Source organism: Macrobrachium rosenbergii, chromosome 9 (assembly GCF_040412425.1).
Source record: "Macrobrachium rosenbergii isolate ZJJX-2024 chromosome 9, ASM4041242v1, whole genome shotgun sequence".
Lineage (NCBI taxonomy): Eukaryota > Metazoa > Arthropoda > Malacostraca > Decapoda > Palaemonidae > Macrobrachium > Macrobrachium rosenbergii.
Genome location: NC_089749.1, coordinates 56737710 through 56758124, shown reverse-complemented (window position 1 = coordinate 56758124; position 20415 = coordinate 56737710). Strand labels below are relative to the sequence as shown.

The 20415-nt window shown below is 38.6% G+C and overlaps 3 protein-coding genes across 4 annotated transcripts; 1 reads left to right on the top strand and 2 right to left on the bottom strand.

The window, feature by feature from the left end:
- Window positions 1–307: 307 nt before the first annotated feature.
- LOC136841857 (vitelline membrane outer layer protein 1 homolog) lies at window positions 308–6817 on the bottom strand. Its single transcript, XM_067109251.1, has 4 exons — window positions 6673–6817; window positions 1469–1587; window positions 1076–1252; window positions 308–694 (listed from the first exon to the last, which is right to left on the bottom strand). Exons 1-4 carry the CDS (start codon window positions 6731–6733, stop codon window positions 452–454), a joined length of 600 nt encoding a protein of 199 aa, XP_066965352.1. The 5' UTR covers window positions 6734–6817; the 3' UTR covers window positions 308–451.
- LOC136841858 (vitelline membrane outer layer protein 1 homolog) lies at window positions 2641–5754 on the top strand. 2 transcript variants are annotated; one of them, XM_067109253.1, is made up of 4 exons: window positions 2641–2862; window positions 3502–3614; window positions 4431–4610; window positions 5423–5754. In XM_067109253.1, the coding sequence occupies exons 1-4, from the start codon at window positions 2817–2819 to the stop codon at window positions 5666–5668; spliced, it is 585 nt and encodes a 194-aa protein (XP_066965354.1). In that variant the 5' UTR covers window positions 2641–2816; the 3' UTR covers window positions 5669–5754. The 2 variants fall into 2 exon arrangements, with proteins under 2 accessions (XP_066965354.1, XP_066965353.1); XM_067109252.1 differs by having other exon boundaries at window positions 2656–2862; window positions 3496–3614.
- Window positions 6818–8620: 1803 nt separating the features above from the next.
- LOC136841856 (doublesex- and mab-3-related transcription factor 1-like) lies at window positions 8621–15672 on the bottom strand. Its single transcript, XM_067109250.1, has 2 exons — window positions 15083–15672; window positions 8621–9599 (listed from the first exon to the last, which is right to left on the bottom strand). The coding sequence occupies exons 1-2, from the start codon at window positions 15513–15515 to the stop codon at window positions 9307–9309; spliced, it is 726 nt and encodes a 241-aa protein (XP_066965351.1). The 5' UTR covers window positions 15516–15672; the 3' UTR covers window positions 8621–9306.
- Window positions 15673–20415: the final 4743 nt, after the last annotated feature.

The window sequence follows — 20415 nt, the reverse complement described above, 5'->3', positions numbered from 1 at the left end:
ATCTCTCTCTCTCTCTCTGTGTGAACTGGTACTGCAGGCAGAAACCGCGGGACAAGATCAAGATGTGCCTTTAGGGGAATTGCTTGGGCCCTCGTAGTTCATCCTGCTCAAAACTCAAGGGACGCAAAAGTGCTGTAGAATTTTGATGGTAAGGTTACACGGTTTCTTGTTACCGGAGACGATTCCATGACATCAGTATTAATTTTGTAAACCTCAGCTCTACTAAACTTGTCAACAGGCCATTCAAAGCGGTCGAATTTCATAATTTTGTTGACAAAACAATAGGTAGGATAAGGAAAGCATTGACGTTACTAGGCTATGTAATTATGACCCCAAGGATTTATGTTTAACATATTAACTTCATGACTGCACAGACGAACAGTTAGCTGGCTTTGCTGAACAAAGGCAAAGCCGAAATATAAAAGCCAACAGTTCTCATCCTGCTGATTCACTAGAGATCACAGCAAAGAAACTTGACATCATTTAAAGCCGTGTCATCACTGAGGGCGCCCTGCTCTTCCTGGACGCGAGTCATGAGACCGCATATAGCCTTCCCAGGCCGGCAAGTCGACCTTCCAATGTAATGACCCCAGTGGTTTCCTGGTGCTTCGAGAGGCTCCGAGTCCCCTGAGCACCACATCTTCAGGCCGTTGGCGGCAGTGTTGTCCCCCAGAGCACCGGCGTCTTGGTGAACCTAAGTTAGCAAATTGTACGAAGATTAGAAATGTATCTTTAGATAACTTGCTAATACTTTTGAGTTGCTGGCGGTTCTGAATCAAGGTTATTCCATTGAGTGCAGGCATTTTGGCCAAAATATGTCTAAAGTCTACTTTCTTCCCTAAAAAGAACACATACAGTCAGGCCCCTAGTCAAAATTGACAAGTTTTCCCAATGTATAAGGTGTCTCGAGAGATTTTTATTGTTATTATTAACAATAACAGCCATAAATGGATCAAACAATGAAGATAAATTAGTTTTACAGATACGAACAATAACATCAGTCTGAGAGAAGTATCTCAAGTACAAGACCTTCAACGAGATTCAAGAAAGAAAGCAGTGATCTAATATGACGTACTTTCAAGTCATATCCAATGAGATAGCCGTTGTGACAATGATGTGAGCCAGTCCATGCACCGAAATCCATAGTGGAGGAAGTGATTTCACCGGTGTGAGTTCCCCCCTTTGTGCGGCAGAAGAGCTGAATGGCGTTCATGCTGGTGTCATCATCGAAGGCTCCATGTTCTTGTTCTACCTGGAAATAGTCACAATGAAGGATTTAAAAGCCAAGTGCACCATTCAAGAATTCTTTCGCATCATTTTGAATAGTACATAACTAAGTATATCATGATTATCAGTACTGTATATTCTTGGTGATAAAGCTAGACCGTGTCGTGATTCGAAAGCTGTTTTTTGTATAACAGCTGTTGTTTCTTTCTTTCTCGTTTTATTTTTCTTCAGAGTCACTAACCTTGATTTCAAATCCGTAGGCGTAAGAACCATTTGCACAGGCCTCTGTTAACCCCCAGAATCCCCAATGTGTTGCTCCAAGGGTGTGAATGTAGTCGTCTGGGCTGTCAATATCTAGGCCTAGAAAAGATGAGTCTTCTTCACTTACGGTGAATGACTGTCTACTGTTACGTAAAATAATAAAGGAACGAATTAAAATGGGGTCTTGGTTTGAAAAACACGCGCAAAAAGGTTACAAAACTTTCTTACATAGTTCACGGACAATTTAAAGCTGCCTTTGATAGAGTATTATTCTGTAAAAAAGATAAAAGGGGCCTTACATGCTTCAAAAAGGCACGAAAAAGGACGCGACTTCGCTGGTACAATGAGCAGACTATTCAAAAATGTTTTTACCGGATGAGTTATAATGCTGCTGAATAACTTTACCCGAAGATCCGAAGGTGGGAAATAATTAGGAGTTAATGAACGCAGTGGATGAACTGTATTTCAGTCACTTTTTAATGCGACGTTACCTGTCTGAGAGGCCATTTCTAATAATGTGCAATTCACGCAATTGCACAGGTGACTTAAGGAGACCTCGATGAGGCGTTCACTGGCCTCGACGTCACTTGGGAAAATTATGCAGTGGCAAATGTTACAGAGGGAATTCATGAACGAGAAAATTGAAATTAAGTAATGAAGTGAAGGAAGACCTCCATCTACGGCTGTACGTAGAATACAACACCAGTGTGCGATAACTACTCTTGAACGAGTTTAGTGTTTCCCTCAAATTCATTTTGTCGCCATTAAATCTCGTGGAATTATCAAGGATCTTATGTGCATTTAGTGTTTTTACTGAGTGCTATTCGCATAAGTACTCAAAGCGAATAACGAATGCGTATAAAAGCTGGTGCGTATCGTGTGCTGGGCCTAAATTATATAACATGGGTCTTATCTGGAGCTCTAGACTCTACTTTCTCATTCCCCATTTGACGTGTTCTCACATGTTACATAAAATGCGACCTTATCATATGTACCTTATCACTGTAGTTTCCACTTTGACGTTATATGTCCATATTACAAGATTTATTCATCTTAAAAGTACAGAAAAATGCGGTTTTTAACGGTTTTCCCTTTTGTACGTGAGAGACCAAACTGCCTTACTGAATGTTATTTCTCTATACCCAAGCAGGTCAAGGACAGGTTCAATTGCTTGCCGAGATAAGTGGGCACCGTCACTCTCTCAGTATACCCTGACTCAAGGTCCTTGCCCTGACTGATGTCACGCCCGAAGGTTTAAGAAAAAAGCGACTCGGAACGAGAAAATCAGTCTAGCAGCAGAGGTCGGAGCTGGCATTGAGCTAGGAGCCATGATAGGTCTATTAATTCTCTTTACTGTTGCTGTTTCAGCATCTGGTTAGTATTCTTTTAAATATATTCTTGTTTTTCCTTCTTCTTTGTTGCCACTTTTATCAACCCCTTTTGATAAGGGAATGATTCTGATGAAAAATCATTATAGAATTTATTGATTTTTATTTGATTAAGTGTTTTACATAATATGCAGAGGAACTCATTACTGTAGCTATGGAAGGATTCTCAATTTGTTATTGATATATCATATAATGTTTTTATTGTTTTTTCTGTGTCGTAGCTTTGTAAATCAGCTTAATTAATTTAATAGGCTATATTTTAATTTTTCAACCTTTTTCTCGCTATTTTTGAATTTTTGAATGAGGACTTCAACCCATAACTACACAACAGCCAACACTCTGCAGTACAGAGAAGGCGTGTGCTTTAAAAAGCCTATGCAAATGATCACAAATACGTCCAATTAGACCTCGTAGAAGGCCTTTCTATGTCAAAGAATACGATCCACTACATCCATCAACTGACTGAACTCAAATCTTAGGCCTGTTGAAAAAAAAAATTCCTTCACATAATGGTGATTTTTTTTCCGCTCCTGTTCTTGGTTCGTAATGACGTAGGCCTATTGCAATAATTCCTTGATATATCGGTGATTTTGTCTTCTGTTCTTGGTACGTAACTGAGGTGCAGAAGCTTACAAGCCAGACGATTTCATCCATGCCCTAGGCGCTAGCCATTTCGGATACTGGGGACTTACTGAAGCCTGCCCTAATGGATCCTATGCCTCTGCATTCGAGATAAAGGTTTGTATTGACCTTTTTCATTATTTATTTTTCTTTTCATTCGAGTAACTGGTATGAAATCTGTACGCGTTGATAGAGGGCCAAGTCTGCTTGCAAAAATAAGATCCCTTTGGGATGAGGGTTCATCTTCAGATGCTGCATGTACTTATTTCTTTTTAACCAAAAGTTCCTCCAGAAATAGCTATATATAGACCCTTCTGTTACAAAAGTAACATAACACTGATTCCATTCAGGGTGAACTCTTGTCAACTGCATCGTAAGGTCTATACATTAGAGTTTGTGGCAGTGTTGTCTTTAACGCTGTGGCTTAGTTAAAAGTATGCAGTCACAGATACTGAGATTTTGATATTCTGCTGAATTATTTTGAATAATAGAAATTATTGAGGCTCTCAGATACACACACACACACACACACACACACACACACATATACACACATATATATATATATATATATATATATATATATATATATATATATATATATATATATATATGTATATATATGTATATATAAATATTATATATATGTATATGTATATATATACAATTATAAATTTAAGATGGCTTTATTAAAGGAAACAGAGCCTTCCGTTTCTCGGGATGTGGTTGCTAGGCCTATGCTCATTCACCTGATCCTAGGTGATGCTGATGCCCATTCACACCTGTTGTGATTGAATTACAGACCTTGTGAATGCAAGTCCAGTGCTCTACCACTGAGCTATGGCTTAATGACTTTAGATTTTGTAACTAACCTTGCTTTTTTTTCTTTTTTTTTTACCTTGCTTTTTTTTTTCTTTTTGCATTTTCCAATAGCTTGAGCCTGAACAAGGCGCCTTCGACGACGACACAAGCGTCAATGCAATCAGACTCCGGTGCTCGACCCCTGACGGGACTTCCGTTGGGGATGTCACCTCAGACTCCATGAATCGCGGAAGTTGGACTGGAGTGAGGGCCTGCCCACAAGGATCGTTCCTCAAAGGGTATCAGCTCAAGGTGAGATGAAGTTGATTGGCCCACAGTGGTCGTTAAGGATACTATAGTTTATTTGCACGTTCACAGATTTGATTACTCAACTTCCAAGTGAATAAGGAGAAGGGATATAAAGAGAAGTGGTGATGCAAGTAAGGTAGAAAAGAAACTGATGTGGAAGACGATGGGAGCCTAAAGAGGAAGTAAGGGCAAGATGTAGAGAGAATTACATATTTTGTGAGACTATAAATAGAAACTTTTCAGATAAGGTGTGAATGGGAAGAGAAAGGTTTTGTGAATGCTGTAGATCTTACTGTCATGAGATGTAAGTTGACTGTGAAGTTTTTGTACTGACGGAATGAGTATTTTCATGAAGTTTTAGAAGTTGGTGTAAAAAAAGGAAGCATAGTCGATTGGTGCAAGAGCTGATGGGACCAGTTTACACTAGTCTACTGGTTGAAATAACTCTGCAGCGTGTAAAGTAGAGAGCAGAAAATATCTGAAGACCAGAAAGGAACCAGGAATTGGTGGCTGTTGAATGAGAGTCGAATTAAGTGACTTAAGTGGCTTACTTGGATGCCAGAGGTATTCCTAATTAGAGGAAACTTTTCTGTAGACAGGATAGGAGGAAGAAATGTCCCTTCACTTGACCTTCATTTCAGATTTATGGTTTTGTAGTTACAAGAGGAATTTACTCATCTGCTGTTCTGCAGGTAAATAAGGAATGTGTCAGTGACTGCTGTTTTGTACAGAAATATACGTCATCTATAAATTCTCTGTGCCTTAATACCAGAACAGTTTTCCATGATGTGTTCATTCTCTCATCCCTGACAAAGAGTGAAAATGGTGGCCATACGGACAACACTGCCGCTAACGCTCTTCGCATGTGGTGCTCTGGATCTGACCAAGGGCTGGAGTCCCCAGGGACGAAGTGGGGGTCATGGTTAGAGCATGTCAGCTGCAAGAAGGATAAGGTTATCTGCGGGCTCATGACGAGGGTGGAAGAGGACCAGGGCATACTTCTGGATGACAGCGCTCTGAACGACGTCAGGTTTCTTTGCTGTGACGCACCTCAGTACTAATAAAAGTGTTTTGCAAAGATTATCACGACAGCTGAGCCTGATTCATTTAAGGAAAAAATTGTCCATTAAACATTGATGGTCTCGTAGCTTGTGGTTATTTCTGCCTAATTCAAGGTTCGCTCTTTTTTCATATTTTCCTGTTCTTTTACCTGCGGTTAATGAATAAGAGAAACGGTATTTCCCTAAATAACTATAACATTTGCTTGCTAATCAGTCCGTTTGACCGACATACCTGTCAGAAGCCTGAGATTTTTCTTGGGTGTACCTCATCTAGGCAACTCTAACTTGTGGCTAAATGACGTCACAGATCTTCTCTTCAGTGACATAAAAAAAAAGCTTAATAACTTTCGTAAGGTAAGCTGGTGTATGTAAGGCCGGTCTGCGCTAGGCCTATAGCTCTATCAGATCGTAAATGGTTTGAGAATTAACCCCGGTACTTTTACACTAGACTTCTTTCAAGCATATCCATCATTCATCGCTGAACAAATATTGTTTTAGCGTTGTTTTGTTCAACTGTTTGAGAATAAATGCTCTGTTGAGTTACTCGCTGGAAGGTTAACTAAAATGTGTTGAAGGATCTTCTGTCATGGTACTAGCACAATTTTTTTTTCGGTTAGAAAGTCAGGTCTTAGTTTATCGCACTAGGGTTCGTCATTATGTCTTGGTAAACATGACAAATACTCTGTGGTTGTCAGTCCTGCAACATTAAATGCCTGGCAAAGAGACGTTGCAAAGAATCTGGTTAGCATTCCGCAGAAACTACACTCCTCTTCAGAGATAACGACAGGGTCGAGCCAGCCTGATTCTAAAGAGTCTGGAATACGTCTCAGTCAAACCTACTTTGCCTTAACAATTACTTGTGGCATATAACGTCATGCCATTTAACTAAATAACGCAATAATTCAAACATTATCTGATTATGGCCGTATGAAATCCGCATTCTGAGCGTGGCGACCAGGATTAAGCCAAGAAGAAAAGAAGAAAAAAACAATAACAAGTCTTACCGATTACGAGGGCGGTGATGGACACCACTGCTAAAATAACAAGTTGTTCCAACCTCGCCATTATCCTTTCTCTTTAGGCGTCTTTGCTGTCAGTAACAAAAATGAAGGATCATGAACAGTGCTGCGAAACTAATATAGGTCCTGACTTACTTTTTTTTTTTTTTATCTTATCGTGTGCTCATGCTTCTGTACACGGCAGAAATAGGTCGAAGTCACGTGTTGGCCACCTGTTTGTTTTTAAAGGAGACAAACGTTTTTTTGCTTTTCTTAATGAGGAAAGACAGCACCTCATGTCGTAGACGTATTGTTTAGAGGCACGAATGAAAATCTGTAGCCAGTAAATCGTGGCTTTTTGACAGGGACGTGCACAGACTTTCAGAAGGGCAGGGGCTCAAGTGGAAAAAAGGGCATTCCCTTAGTTTTTGAAAATGAAATCTCTGCCATTTTTTATCTGCTACAATTATATAATTATATATATATATATATATATATATATATATATATATATATATATATATATATATAAAAGAAGAAATGTTGAAAGGATAATGTGACAGTCTTAAAAATATGTCATTGACAGATATTAGTCCAATATCAATCAACCTATGTATAATATGATCCAAATAAATTATAATTTCTGACAAAAAGGGTTCCTGGTTTTTGACAGTTTCCGTTCTGGCGCAATAATGTCGAGGCGTTTTTCAAAAGCTCGACTGTACCAAAGAAGTTTCTACCTGGTGTCAATATTAGCATCATCCTGAATATCGTTACTACTAATATTCCTTACAGACATTGCTACCAGTTACACCATAGCTCCATCAATAGCCCTAAGAAATAAGATAAGGTGCCGACCAAGCGATTTTTTTCTCACCGTTCGTGTAAACAATTTCAAAAGGTTACAGGTGGTTCTCATCAAAAGGTTTCCATAGACCACTGTGAACACTGTCACCCCGTAACAAGAGGCGGGTTGGGGGGAGGGGAGGAGTGTGGTTAAAATTATTAAGGAGTATCACATGCTTATAGCTTATATCTTGGCCTAATGGTCTGTTTAATGGTTTACGAATTACGTACAAAAAATACTTCGAATAAATTTCATCGGGAAGGATTAGAGGTTAGTTACAATATATTGAAAACAAGAAAGATAGCTAGGTGTGTGCAAAGATTAGTAGGAGACTTGAATCGCCTGTGGGTTGAATATGTTTAAATGAACTGTAGGCCTAGTTTATGCTGGCATGAGAACAACTGATAGGGTGAGAAACGTAGAGACATTTGGATATTTAGAAGTGGCCGAGTGGTTAGACTAGGTCAGTGGTTTTCAACCTGTGGGCCATGGGCAGTTCTAAGGGGGTGGTGGGGCCACGCCACGGACAACTTCAAAATAATATTAAAAAATGCAAACTCATTTACAGTAAATGCAGGCCAGTGCTTTCTTTCATAAATGAAAATGTATCACTAATAAAGTGTTCTGAAAAATAATTACACGAATGAAAATGTAAAACTATGGTAATAAAGTATTCTGAAAATGCTTTATAATAATTCTATTATCATCATTACACAATTCTGAAGGGAAGTGGGTCATGAGTATTTAGGGATACCAAAAAATGGGCCATGGGCACAAAAAGGTTGAAAACCACTGGCCTAGGTGAAAGGTCAGGGTACTTTGAAATGGTTCAACCCTGTGGAGAGAAGGGATAGCGGATAGAAAGAGAGAGCCTTAATCACACAGGAAGCACAAGATTGCATGAAAAATAAGGGTGACTGTCGCTGCGTGTTAAATGCTCTGCTTGTGATACTTTTGTGCTTGGTGAACGACACATGTAAGTGACTGAAACCTGAAAGGGTTAACTTCTGTGCTACAAAGAACGAAAAGAACTGAATTTAGCTCAAGCATACATATGCCAGTCAGACTCAAATACATCGCTTAAGGAAATAATGAAAAAAAAAGTAAAAACATCCAGAGCTCTTTAATGTAGAATTGCCCAAGTTCTTTTTATTTAGATTAAAAAAAAGTTTATTTAGACTCATCTTCACAAAAGTTGAATATGTTTGCTTTTAAGAAAACGTCCCTTGTCAATAAATCTGTTCACCTACCTCTACATCTACCTCTACCTTTATCTGTTACTTTCAGATACTTATTGAAATCAAACGAAAAAGTGATAACAGAACTTATATAACAGAATGACTGAAAAATAAGACTTTTGAAAAGATGAGCCCCCAATAATACAAAACAGGTCTCTCTCTCAATGACCACACCCAAAATTAATGCCCCTCCAGTGGTTGGGATTTAATGCAAGCATATTCAAAAACGGTATTGAAGTGAACAGAACAATCATCAGAATTCCATCACTTTCTTGGATGTCTGAAGCAATAACTCACAAAATTTTGACAAAAATTGCCATTTTTTGGTACCCTTACAGTCACTGAATTACCCAGATGCACAATCAGAGGGGTCCTGGCTACGACTACACACTACACTCATAACCATTGCCACTAACCTATATATATGAGCCTTAACCAAAATCACCTACAGTATATAAACACCTTTGAGAGATATGCGGAGGAAACGGTGGACGTTGTAACACAGAATTCTTCCTAAGAAGAACAGACGCCACCGCTCCTGAAACTCACCACTCTTCAGTTGGTTTCACACTGGTGATGTCGCAGCTCGACCTCCGACGTCATCCTGGACGCGCACAGAGGACACTGCAAGAAGTGGGAAACCGCTGGCGGCTGTCTCAGTGCAGACAAGGGAAGCGGAGACACAGAGGGCGACGGCGGCTGGAACACCGAGGGGAAAAGGTATGGGAGTCTGAATGGATCGCAGAGCGAGGGAAAAGGCGACGGGATGGAGGCGCCGAGTCCATGGATGTAACTGGAGGAGGTCGCCGCTTGCTGCTGCTGCTGCAAAGTCCAGTCCAAGGCGGCATCTGTGAGGGAGATCGAGAGGTAACCATGATGGGAGTGAAATCAGGTTTGAGGCCGGATGGTGTTTGGTAAATCTTCTCTGATAATCTAGGACTGAATTATTGCTTGCAATTTCAGCTTAATGAAATCATTATTTGCCTGCAGTTTACGGTTATGCAGTGTTGCTGATGGTGGGAAGTGATTTGTAAACAGCAGACCTTAGGTCTGAATATTTTACAGTAAGTAAGGCTTTTAAATCATACTGAGGCCAACAGATTCAACCTTGTTTTATTTATTTAATTTTTTTTGCCCCATGTTAACTGATTTGGCCAGAAGATTGGTTAGTAATCAAGAAGAAATGCAACGTTGGTACAGCAAAACCAGAGAAAAGGAGTGATGCAGAAGCAGAACGTTTGCTGCATCTAACCGAAGTACAAAATAGCCGTGATATCAAGTAAATATTTCCTGGTATGTGCGTATGGGTCTTTCCCTATCGGTGGAGGTGACTGTAGCTACAGATTATTATGGCAAGGAATGGGACCTATGACGTCGTTCAGCGCTGAAAGAGAAATTGAGAGTAAAAAGCTTTGAAAAGTGTAACAGGAGGAAAACCTCGCAGATTGAAATACAGAATATAAAAAAATCACCGTTGGGGGTTAGTGCCGTCAGTGCACTTAACTTGGTGCACTGTAGGCATAACATAAAGTTCTTTGCAGCGTCCCTTCGGCGTCCAGCTGCAACCCCTGTCATTCCTTTTACTGTACCTCCATTCATATTCTCTTTCTTCCATATTTCTTTCCACCTTTTTCTAACAATTATTTCATAGTGCAACTGCGAAGTTTTCCTCCTGCTTCACCTTTCAAACCGTTTTAATGTCGATTTCCCTGTCAGCGCTGAATGACCTCATAGGTCCCAGCGCTTGGCCTTTGGACTAAATTTTTACTCCACTCAATTCCATTATAAAAACTGAGAAGACCTAATACGCATTTTAAAAACAGCTAATGAGCAGAATGATTTAGGAGCCGACAGCTGAGTCAAAAGGTCACGTCAGAATCTCTCGTTTGGTACTTTATGTTACGATCTTCTCACTCACAGTGACAGTGAGAGTCCCACTTGTGACTGAAGGAGACACTGATCCAAACTGAAGTACCTGAACCTTGTTTGAAGTTGTGGGGAAGCAAACGGCACTGGTAGGTTTATTAAGGAAATCTTTGCGTAACGTGGAAACAAAGTGTTAAAAGCAAGTATATCTTAGTTTTACCAGACCACTGAGCTGATTAACAGCTGTCCTAGGGCTGGCTCGAAGGATTTGATTTATTTTACGTGGCTAAGAACCAACTGGTTACCTAGCAACGGGACCTACAGCTTATTGTGGAACCCGAACCACATTATGATGAGGAATGAATGAATTTCTATCACCAGAAATAAATTCCTCTAATTCTTCATTGGCCACTCGGAGAATCGAACGCTGGGCGAGCAGCGTGCTAGCCGAAAGCTCTACCAACCCCTGCAATGAAGAACTTACTGTAGCAGCTCTGAATAATAATAATAATAATAATAATAATAATAATAATAATAATAATAATAATAATAATAATAATAAGTATCTGGTCTTCTTAACCTTTTACACCACGTTAGTAATTAATGTAGTTTGCTATGAATCCTGTACTCGTCACTCCACCAAGTAGGCCTATAGGGCTGCTACAGTAAGTTCTTCATTGGAGGGGTGGGTAGAGCTTTCGGCTAGCACGGTGTTCGCCCATCGTTCGACTCTCCGAGCGGCCAATGAAGAATTAGAGGACTTTATTTCTGGTGATAGAAATTCATTCATTTCGCGTCATAATGTGGTTCGGATTCCACAATAAGCTGTAGGTCCCGTTGCTAGGTAACCAGTTGGTTCTTAGCCACGTAAAATAAAGCTAATCCTTCGGGCCAGCCCTAGGACAGCTGTTAACCAGCTCAGTGGTCTGGTTAAACTAAGATATACTTACTTCTTACAGTTTAGTTTCCACGTTACGCAAAGACTTCGTTAATAAACCTACCAGTGCCGTTTGCTTCCCCACAACTTCAAACAACGTTCAGGTATTTCAGTTTGGATCAGTGTCTCCTTCAGTCACAAGTGGGACTCTCACTGTCACTGTGAGTGAGAAGATCGTAACATAAAGTACCAAACGAGAGATTCTGACGTGACCTTTTGACTCAGCGGTCGGCTCCAAAATCATTCTGCTCATTAGCTGTTTTTAAAATGCGTATCAGGTATTCTCAGTTTTTATAATGGAATGGAATATAAAATTTAGTCCAAAGGCCAAGTGCTGGGACCCATTGACTTGAAATTCAAGCTTCCAAAGAATGTGGTGTTCACTGGAAAGAAGCAACAGACGGTAATGGGAAATGCAAAAAGAAAAGATCACTTATGCACAAAGAAAATATAATTTTAAAAATTAATAAATATATAAAAAATTATGGAAATTATTAAAAGACAAGGAGAATTGCGTTAGCGTTAGGGTAGTAATGTCAGAGGCCTCTAACAGTAATATTTCCTCAGAATCTACAAAAAAAAAAAAAAAAAAAGAGATAAAAATGAGGCTTTGAAGCAGATCTTTGACCTTAAAGAAAGGCCAAAGTTTAAAAAGATATAAAAGAAGGAATGATTAACAATATCCACAGCAACTCTCTACAAATTTTCATAATGAGAGAGAGAGAGAGAGAGAGAGAAATTTGGATAACGCCAAGTCTAAAAATGAAGTTTGGTTCCCGTAGACTATTGTCGATATAATAAAATCACATGCAGTCATACAAACAAATGCACGCGCGCGCACACACACACACATATATAGTATATACTATATATAAAATATATAATACATAATATATATATTATATATTATATATATATATTATAAAGGGGCATTGACTGACAAGGTATCTGACATTTCAAGTATAGTCACTATCTAAAGGGTAATCATTTACTGACATTAAGTCTTCACGTACCCAATATTGTTTCCTTAACTATGTAAATCTGGCTTACCAATAGGCCAGGCTAGTGGCGGCTATTTTTTTCCTATTTGACAAAACAACTGACTGAAATTTGATGTCAGTATTTGACTGGAACTTCAAGTCAGGAGCACATACAAAAGATTCAGTCTCGCTAAAATTCCATTTGTTAAGATATTTAGAAAAAGTATTTCCATTACCAGAAAAAAAGCTTATCTATATACGTGACTCTGGATAAAACATTTTCATGTATATTCGCATGCATGACTGAAAAAACAAGTTCTGTAAGGATATGAAACACACGCAACTGTGCAACTGTGCAGCTGTTTGAAAATGTTCATATGAGGTGGCATGAATAAATTAAGAAATTCTCTCCTGTGACAGGAAAAAAAAGTTATGATCAGCGAAAGAAAGAGAGAGCATGAATGGATGAATGAATGAAAACACACGCACACACACACACATGCGCAACATCAGCTTCTTCGGCGGAAGTGGTCGGGAAGGGAAATTGTTACACGAACTCAGCAGGAAACTTCGATAAGGCTTATCAACCCCTGTGAGGCTAACGGCAGCTGACCAACTGACTGTGTCCTTTGTAATATGGAAAAAGAAAGACGAAAAGATTTGTGCAAAAGAGAGAGAGAGAGAGAGAGAGAGAGAGAGAGAGAGAGAGAGAGAGAGAGAGAGAGAGAGAGAGAGAATGTGCTAGTCCCATGGATTCAAGTGAAGTAGCCTATTACTTTCACCAAGGTTTCTCAGACAAAATATGTGTTTGTATCTGTTTTGCGTACGTTTGCTTGTGTTTGCGTGTGGTGTGTGTGTGTGTGTGCGTGTGAGCGTGTATTATGTACCCTAAGCAATGGCAATTCTTTCTATGTTGTTGAGAACGCAAAGATATGGGAGACAGAATGTAGACCTAGACTTAAACACATTCGTAATCGATTCCAGAAGCGAAACAACACCCGCCCCTTCTCTCTCTCTCTCTCTCTCTCTCTCTCTCTCTCTCTCTCTCTCTCTCTCTCTCTCTCTCTCTTCATCGTAATTCGTTATAGGCTTTAAACACTTTTCATTCAGAACTTTAAAAAAGAAAGAAAAAACTGAAATAGAAACATTCTTAGGCCTATGCAAGGGGTTTCTCGCTCTCCCACAACATAAATGCTTTGTTCATCCTGCAGTTATTTCCTACAGAAACCTGATGTTATTGCCTAGAACCTCGAAAGGAGTCCATAGTTCCAGGGATATAACAATGCAACCCAAATGAATACTGCTGGTGATTAAAAACAATTAATTCAAGTCTTGCTGATGTTGAGACGTTTGCCGAAACCAATTTGTGATGTGCTTGGCTCCCATTGGTCTACCTTTAGGCCTACTTCCCACCCATCTGTAAATTAATGCTAGCGTCTGCTCGGGTTAAGAAAAGGGCGTGGGGCTGGCATCCTCACTCACAGAAACTTGTTGAGGTACCAGAGGGCTGTGCCCTTTCAGAAAGCGAGTCTTATGAAACATCAAATATTTCCGTTCAGGAGAAAACCGTAAACACAAAGACCTCTTTGACAGCTCTCTGAACCGACCAACGCCCGGTAAACTTATTTTCCTTTTTCCTTATTTTTTTCTCTAGTCGTTTTCATTATGCAGAAGGGAGAAAACTTTACGAAAGTGGGTTATTATAGTATATTCTGTCCACAGAATGCGTTTTCTGGAATCTCAGCCTATCGATCTAACTTAGTTATAGGCCTATGCTGAATATTGTAATAATTCATTATTAAAATAATTCATTTATAGCCTGCACTGAACATGCAACAATTCATTTTGATATAAGCCAGTGTGGGCGCAGAGTAATTTAATTGTGTAATGTAGGCCTACCTATTTTGTTTAATGGATGAATTCCTCACACATCAGTTATTTCGTTTTTAATTTGTGTTCCTTCCATTGTTTTATTTTAGTATTTTTTAACTGTAGTAAACATAAATGAAATGACCTATCTATGGTGTTAATTATCTCATATTTCGCACTGAATAGATAGCTAAGGTAATAGTAGATAATTACGATTTAGAATTTTTTGCTCAAACTTTGGCCTTTTTGCTGTGTGGCGCTCTGGGCTCTGTTTCATAAGTTTATATGTATATTCTGAACAACATCAACAACAACGGCAATAATAATAATAATAATAATAATAATAATAATAATAATAATAATAATAATAATAATAATAATAATAATAATATAAAGATGTTCTGTTACCAGCTACATGCTGATGAAAAGAAGATTGTAAGACGAACAGAGAAGAAACAGCTTTAATTTTCAACGCTACCGCCTTCAGAGAAGGTCTCCTCCCTAATAATAATAATAATAATAATAATAATAATAATAATAATAATAATAATAATAATAATAATAACAATAGTAATAATAATAATAATAATAATAATAATAATAATAATTTAGTCTCCAATAACTCAAAAGTGATTTGCTGCTGCCTTCACCACAGCTGCAGGTGTCAGTCTGTACTCACGATGTAGCGAGGCGTTGCCGCCATTGACAGAGAGATCCCTCTTCCCGATTTCCGTTCGCAGGGCGTCCGCCGATGCTAATATCTCTTGAGGGTGCTGCTCTTCCTGAAGGAGAGTGACCCGGGCCACGTCCTGGGCGTGTGCACGACTCAGAGCCACTTGTTGGGCCATGATCTTTTGCCTCTGCAGCGTAAGCTCGCACAGGTGACACTGGCATCTTGCGAAGGGGCAGTACCTCTTGTGTCCTTTCAATATGCTGCTGAGGTTGTGGTTTCGGCATCTGGCGCATTTGGGTACCCTGCGTTCTCCTCCTCCTCCTCCAGGGGCGCCGTCAGCAGAGACGGAAGAAGTCTCTGAACAGCCCTGGGCAGACGAGCTAGGCTGATATTCCTCAGAGCAGTTGAGATTCGGTTTGATGGGACGCGATAGGGCCATGATTATTATCGACGAAATGATTAGCTAAATTCTGTTATGAAATATGAACTCAGTAAGTACGAGTGAAACGAGTGATTGCAACGAAATTTGGTCGGAAAACTGGCTCGTCTTGCTCAAGAAACGAGTGATGAAATGGTCAGGACTGAGCTACCTGTTGAGAGGGTGCTATACTGGCTCATAACAGCGCATGCGCTGAGGAGGAACTCCTTGGTGGGGTTCCGTGGGTCAGACATACTTTAACTTGGCAAAACGATTCATTTTTCTATATTCCAGTCCATTACTAATGCTGCTTTTTTTTTTTCAGGATAAAGTCAGATGTTTTGAACTCCATTTTTATTATATGGGTGAAATAATGATTTTGACGAAAGGCAAGAATAAATGAGGAAAAGTATAGTTTTTAGAAAATCTCTAGTAAGGCTTGAGATCCCAGTGAGAAATTTAAGAAATAAGTTCCAAATATCTCTTTTAAAAGATTACTCGGACACCTGCAATCAATAATTGCCACCTTTTCCTTTATATTTAAAGCTACGTAAACCTGTCATTTAAGAAAATGTTTCGTACAGTGTCAGGAAATATATAGGAATCGAGTTTTTCAGTCATAACTGTTTACTTTGGATGAAACTTAAGATTATGAAAAATTTTTGGAATTTTACTCTGCATTTAAATCTGTTTATACTGTACAAGTATTTCATATATATATATATATATATATATATATATATATATATATATATATATATATAGTATACATACTGTAGGCCTATATATATATATATATATATATATATATATATATATATATATATAATATATATATATATATATATATATATATATATATATACTGTATATATATATATATACTGTAGTGTATATACAAATACTGTATATATATATACACATATACAGTATATGTAATATATATATATGTGTGTGTGTGTGTGTGTGTGTGTGTGTGTGTGTGTGTACATAAAAGACAAAAATAACCCTTTGAATCTGCCCTGCCCACGATTCTCTTTGAATAAAAAGAGAGAGAGAGAGAGAGAGAGAGAGAGAGAGAGAGAGAGAGAGAGAGAGAGAGAGAGACGATTAAAAAAGGGCACTGGATTAGGGTAGAGCGAAGATGTCCCAGAGCCATTGTTGGTCGCTGGAAATTAGGGAGGACCAGGTGTGCTCAGAAGGGCCCTACACCTCTCTCTCTCTCTCTCATCAACAGGTGTAAGCTCTCCACTGCACATGACTGATGCGCAGATAAGTGGGCTCAGCGCGCAACAGGTACGCAATGACAGTTCGCGGGTTTTCGAATTATCCTGTGGTCTGTAGGCTGAATTAGACAGGATGATGTATATATATATATATATATATATATATATATATATATATATATATATATATATATGTATATATATATATATGTGTATGTGTGTGTGTGTATGTTTGTGTTTGTGACCTATGGTGTGTTGTGTGGGTAATAGCCATTAATACCATGTGAGGTCACGCGCGTAGAATGACGTCAGTGTCACGTGACATGGTGGCCATGATTTAGTTGAAATTATATAAAAAGCTACTTTTCTTTTTTTTTTCCTCCAAAAAAGCTGCTGTAAAATTCACGCCATATTTAGGAAGTGTCATTTACATATAACGTAAATGATAACTGTTAACTTGTAGTCAATTTGTACGTAAATTAGACTGTGGGAACCATATTGATTTGGTCAGAAACTTTGGAACTATTGGTTAGATTTCAGTCAGATTTGATACATAGTCTAATATAGGTGCATTATATATATATATATATATATATATATATATATATATATATATATATATATATATATATATATATATATATATATATAAATTTCTAGCTTTACCCTAGTCAGGGGACGTTGTTTTTACACGTAAGGTATCAAGCTGATGTTTTCTTAATTTTTTAGGTAGCTTTCTTGATAGGTTGACTCTATATTATGATTAGGGATCGTAGGCTTTTTTTTTATCGTGCTTTATTAAACGAGAACCACCACCAGCAATCTCTAGCGCCCTCTCCCTCCCTCTCTCTCTCTTGTTTTCTAGAATTTGCGAATTCGAAAGATTTGCCAAAGTTGAGATCTTGAAGGACCAAGACTCCTCTCTCTCTCTCTCTCACACTCACTCACTCTCTCTCTCTCTGTTTCTGTCTGTCTGTCTGTCTGTTTAGTATCTGAGAAGAAAGATTTGCAAAAGTTTCTCGAAACCTTGAAAGACCAAGACTCTCTCTCTCTCTTATCTCTCTTCCCCTCTCTCTCTCCTCCCCCCTCTCTCTCTCTCTGTCCCTCTCTCCCCCTCATCTCTCCTTCGCCCCCTCTCTCTCTCCCCCTCTCTTTCTCTCACATCTCTCCCCACTCTCTATCTCTCTCACATCTCTCCCCACTCTTTCTCTCTCATATCTGTCTCCACCCTCTCTATCTCTCTCTCACATCTCTCCCCACTCTCTTTCTCTCTCTCTCTCATCTCTCCCCACCCTTTCTCTCTCTCTCTCTCTCTCTCTCTCTCTCTCTCCCCTCCCCGCTACCCTCACTGACCGCAGGTGGTACGGCTGGCGTCAGCTGCCCTTTTGGGGAGGCGGAATCAATCACAGAATGAAATTCGTATCGGCGCCGAATGAGGCGGAAACGGCCGGAAACGAAATCTCCGATAGAGGCGAGGAACAAAAAAAAACAAAAAAAAAGTGCTGAGATCAGCAGTGTTTTGGTTTAACTGGTGTTTGACCCCGTCGTCGTATCTTTTTAAGGGGTTTCAATTTAGCGACGGAAGTGTGAAGGTTTAATAATGAAAAAGGAGCAGAATCTCAGCAAATGTTTTTTTTTTTATTTAGGTTTTGTTTTGATTGGCTTGTCTTAAAAAGTGTGCTGTTAGGAAAAAATGTATGTCTGATAAAGGTGATTGGTAAATTATGTATGTATGCATACTATATATATGTATATATACATATAATATATATATATATATATATATATATATATATATATATATATATAAATATATATAAATAATGTATATATAAATTTATATATATATATAAATATATATATATATATTTATATATATATATAAATATATATATATATATATATATATATATATATATATATATATATATATATATATATATATATATATATATATATATAAGAACCCATTGTTCAATTTACTAATTTTCAGCTTTTGCTGGAACATGCATTTATATCGTAGGATTCTGAAGACACGAGACGGGAGAAAAGCATTCGAAGATATAGAACAAATGATTTAAGACCAGTGGTTCTCATGAATAACTTCATCTACGTAGGTACAGAAAGCCTACGTTGCAGTAACCGGATTTCTGGCAGCGGTAGACGAAATAAAACCCAAAAAAACTTTGGAATGGAATGGAACGGAATACAGACTTTAGGCCAGAGGCCAAGCGCTTTGACCTAAGAGGTCATTTAGCACTGAGAGGGAAACTGAGAGCAAGGGAGGTTTGAGGGGTGTAACAGGAGGAAAACCTCGCAGTTGCACTATGAAACAATTGTTAAGAGAGGGTTGAGGAAAGTAAGATGGGAGAAAGAGAATATGAATGGAGGTATAGTAAAAAGAACGAAAGGGGTTGCAGCTAGGGGCCGAGAGGACGCTGCAAGGAGCCTTCAGTAATGCCTACAGTGCACCGCGTGAGGTGTGCTGGCAATATTAACCCCCCTACGGAAGGCAGTTTCTAAATATATTAATTTTTATTGCTCCATTCTGTATGAATTGCACAATCACTGTGGGACAGCCTCTCTGAGGATTATTGTGCAATTGGGACCTCAAACATTCAAGCGAAGATGCAATGCATTACCATCCTGAAACAAGTCCCTTTATAATTTAATGATTTATCTAGATTTTCATCTGTTTATCTGTCAGTTTATTCGTTAATCTTTTTTTTTTTTTTACTAATAAATGATCTCTTCTTTCTGTAGTTCTTATTACCTTCTGTAACTTCTTTCAAATGAACATCATATTCTTTGGAAGCTGGAATTTCAAGTCGGTGGCCCCATGTGGGCTTGTTTCATATGAATAGGGTTCATCTTCAGAATAATGATAATAATAAAAATAATAATAATAATAATAATAATAATAATAATAATAAGAAGAAGAAGAAGAAGAAGAAGAAGAAGAAGAAGAAGAAGAAGAAGAAGAAGAAGAAGAAGAAGAAGAAGAAGAAAATAGCTTGATGGAAGATCTTATAGTGTGTGAGTGTGGATGTCAGGAAACATTTTAATACGCCAAAATTAATCTTAAGCATCAGCGTGAAATATCTTTTCAGAATTTTCCAAGAAGATAAATTACTTGCAACATCTTTAATTCAATCAGAGAGGTTGTTGAAGTTTGGAATAAACTGCGACAAACTTGTTTTTGACTTCTGCAATGAACGCTCCCTCTCGAACTGACACAGAACCAGCGTCTATAGACCTTGCATAGAACTATAGTTAGACCTATGTTCACGTACCTTTTCCTGGCTATCCTGTTTTCCGTTCTCATCAACCAGTCTTATCCCCTTCTAAATCTCTCTCTCTCTCTCTGATACAACCCTTCACAACCACTCTGTTATTATGATTACATAAACTTATAAAAGGAAATAGACCTACATTCACGTACCTTTCCCTGGCTGTCCTGGTTTCCATACTCATCTAGTCTCATCCCGCTGTAAATCATCCGCTCTCTCTCTCTTTTCTTTCCTTTATTCTCTCCTCTCTGTCTCATTGTACTCTATCGCCCCTTCGGCCAGTCTTTGCTCTCCTCCTCTCTCCCTCCAGCCTCAGCTGACTGCGATGACAAGTGTAGAGTCAACACATGGCGCGGAATACGCCCAGCCCTTCTCCCACCATGACGGATTACCCAGCGAAGACGT

Excerpts from the sequence above, each read along its gene's own strand:
- LOC136841858 (XM_067109252.1), top strand. The coding sequence starts at position 2,817 with ATGATAGGTCTATTAATTCTCTTTACTGTTGCTGTTTCAGCATCTG. Across the intron at positions 2,863-3,495 it reads TGTTGCTGTTTCAGCATCTG|GTGCAGAAGCTTACAAGCCA; the intron begins GTTAGTATTCTT and ends TACGTAACTGAG. Across the intron at positions 4,611-5,422 it reads TCAAAGGGTATCAGCTCAAG|AGTGAAAATGGTGGCCATAC; the intron begins GTGAGATGAAGT and ends TCCCTGACAAAG.
- LOC136841857 (XM_067109251.1), bottom strand. The coding sequence starts at position 6,733 with ATGGCGAGGTTGGAACAACTTGTTATTTTAGCAGTGGTGTCCATCACC. Across the intron at positions 1,588-6,672 it reads CATCACCGCCCTCGTAATCG|GCCTAGATATTGACAGCCCA; the intron begins GTAAGACTTGTT and ends CATCTTTTCTAG. Across the intron at positions 695-1,075 it reads TCATTGGATATGACTTGAAA|GTTCACCAAGACGCCGGTGC; the intron begins GTACGTCATATT and ends TTGCTAACTTAG.
- LOC136841856 (XM_067109250.1), bottom strand. The coding sequence starts at position 15,515 with ATGGCCCTATCGCGTCCCATCAAACCGAATCTCAACTGCTCTGAGGAA. Across the intron at positions 9,600-15,082 it reads CGGCAACGCCTCGCTACATC|ATGCCGCCTTGGACTGGACT; the intron begins GTGAGTACAGAC and ends TCTCCCTCACAG.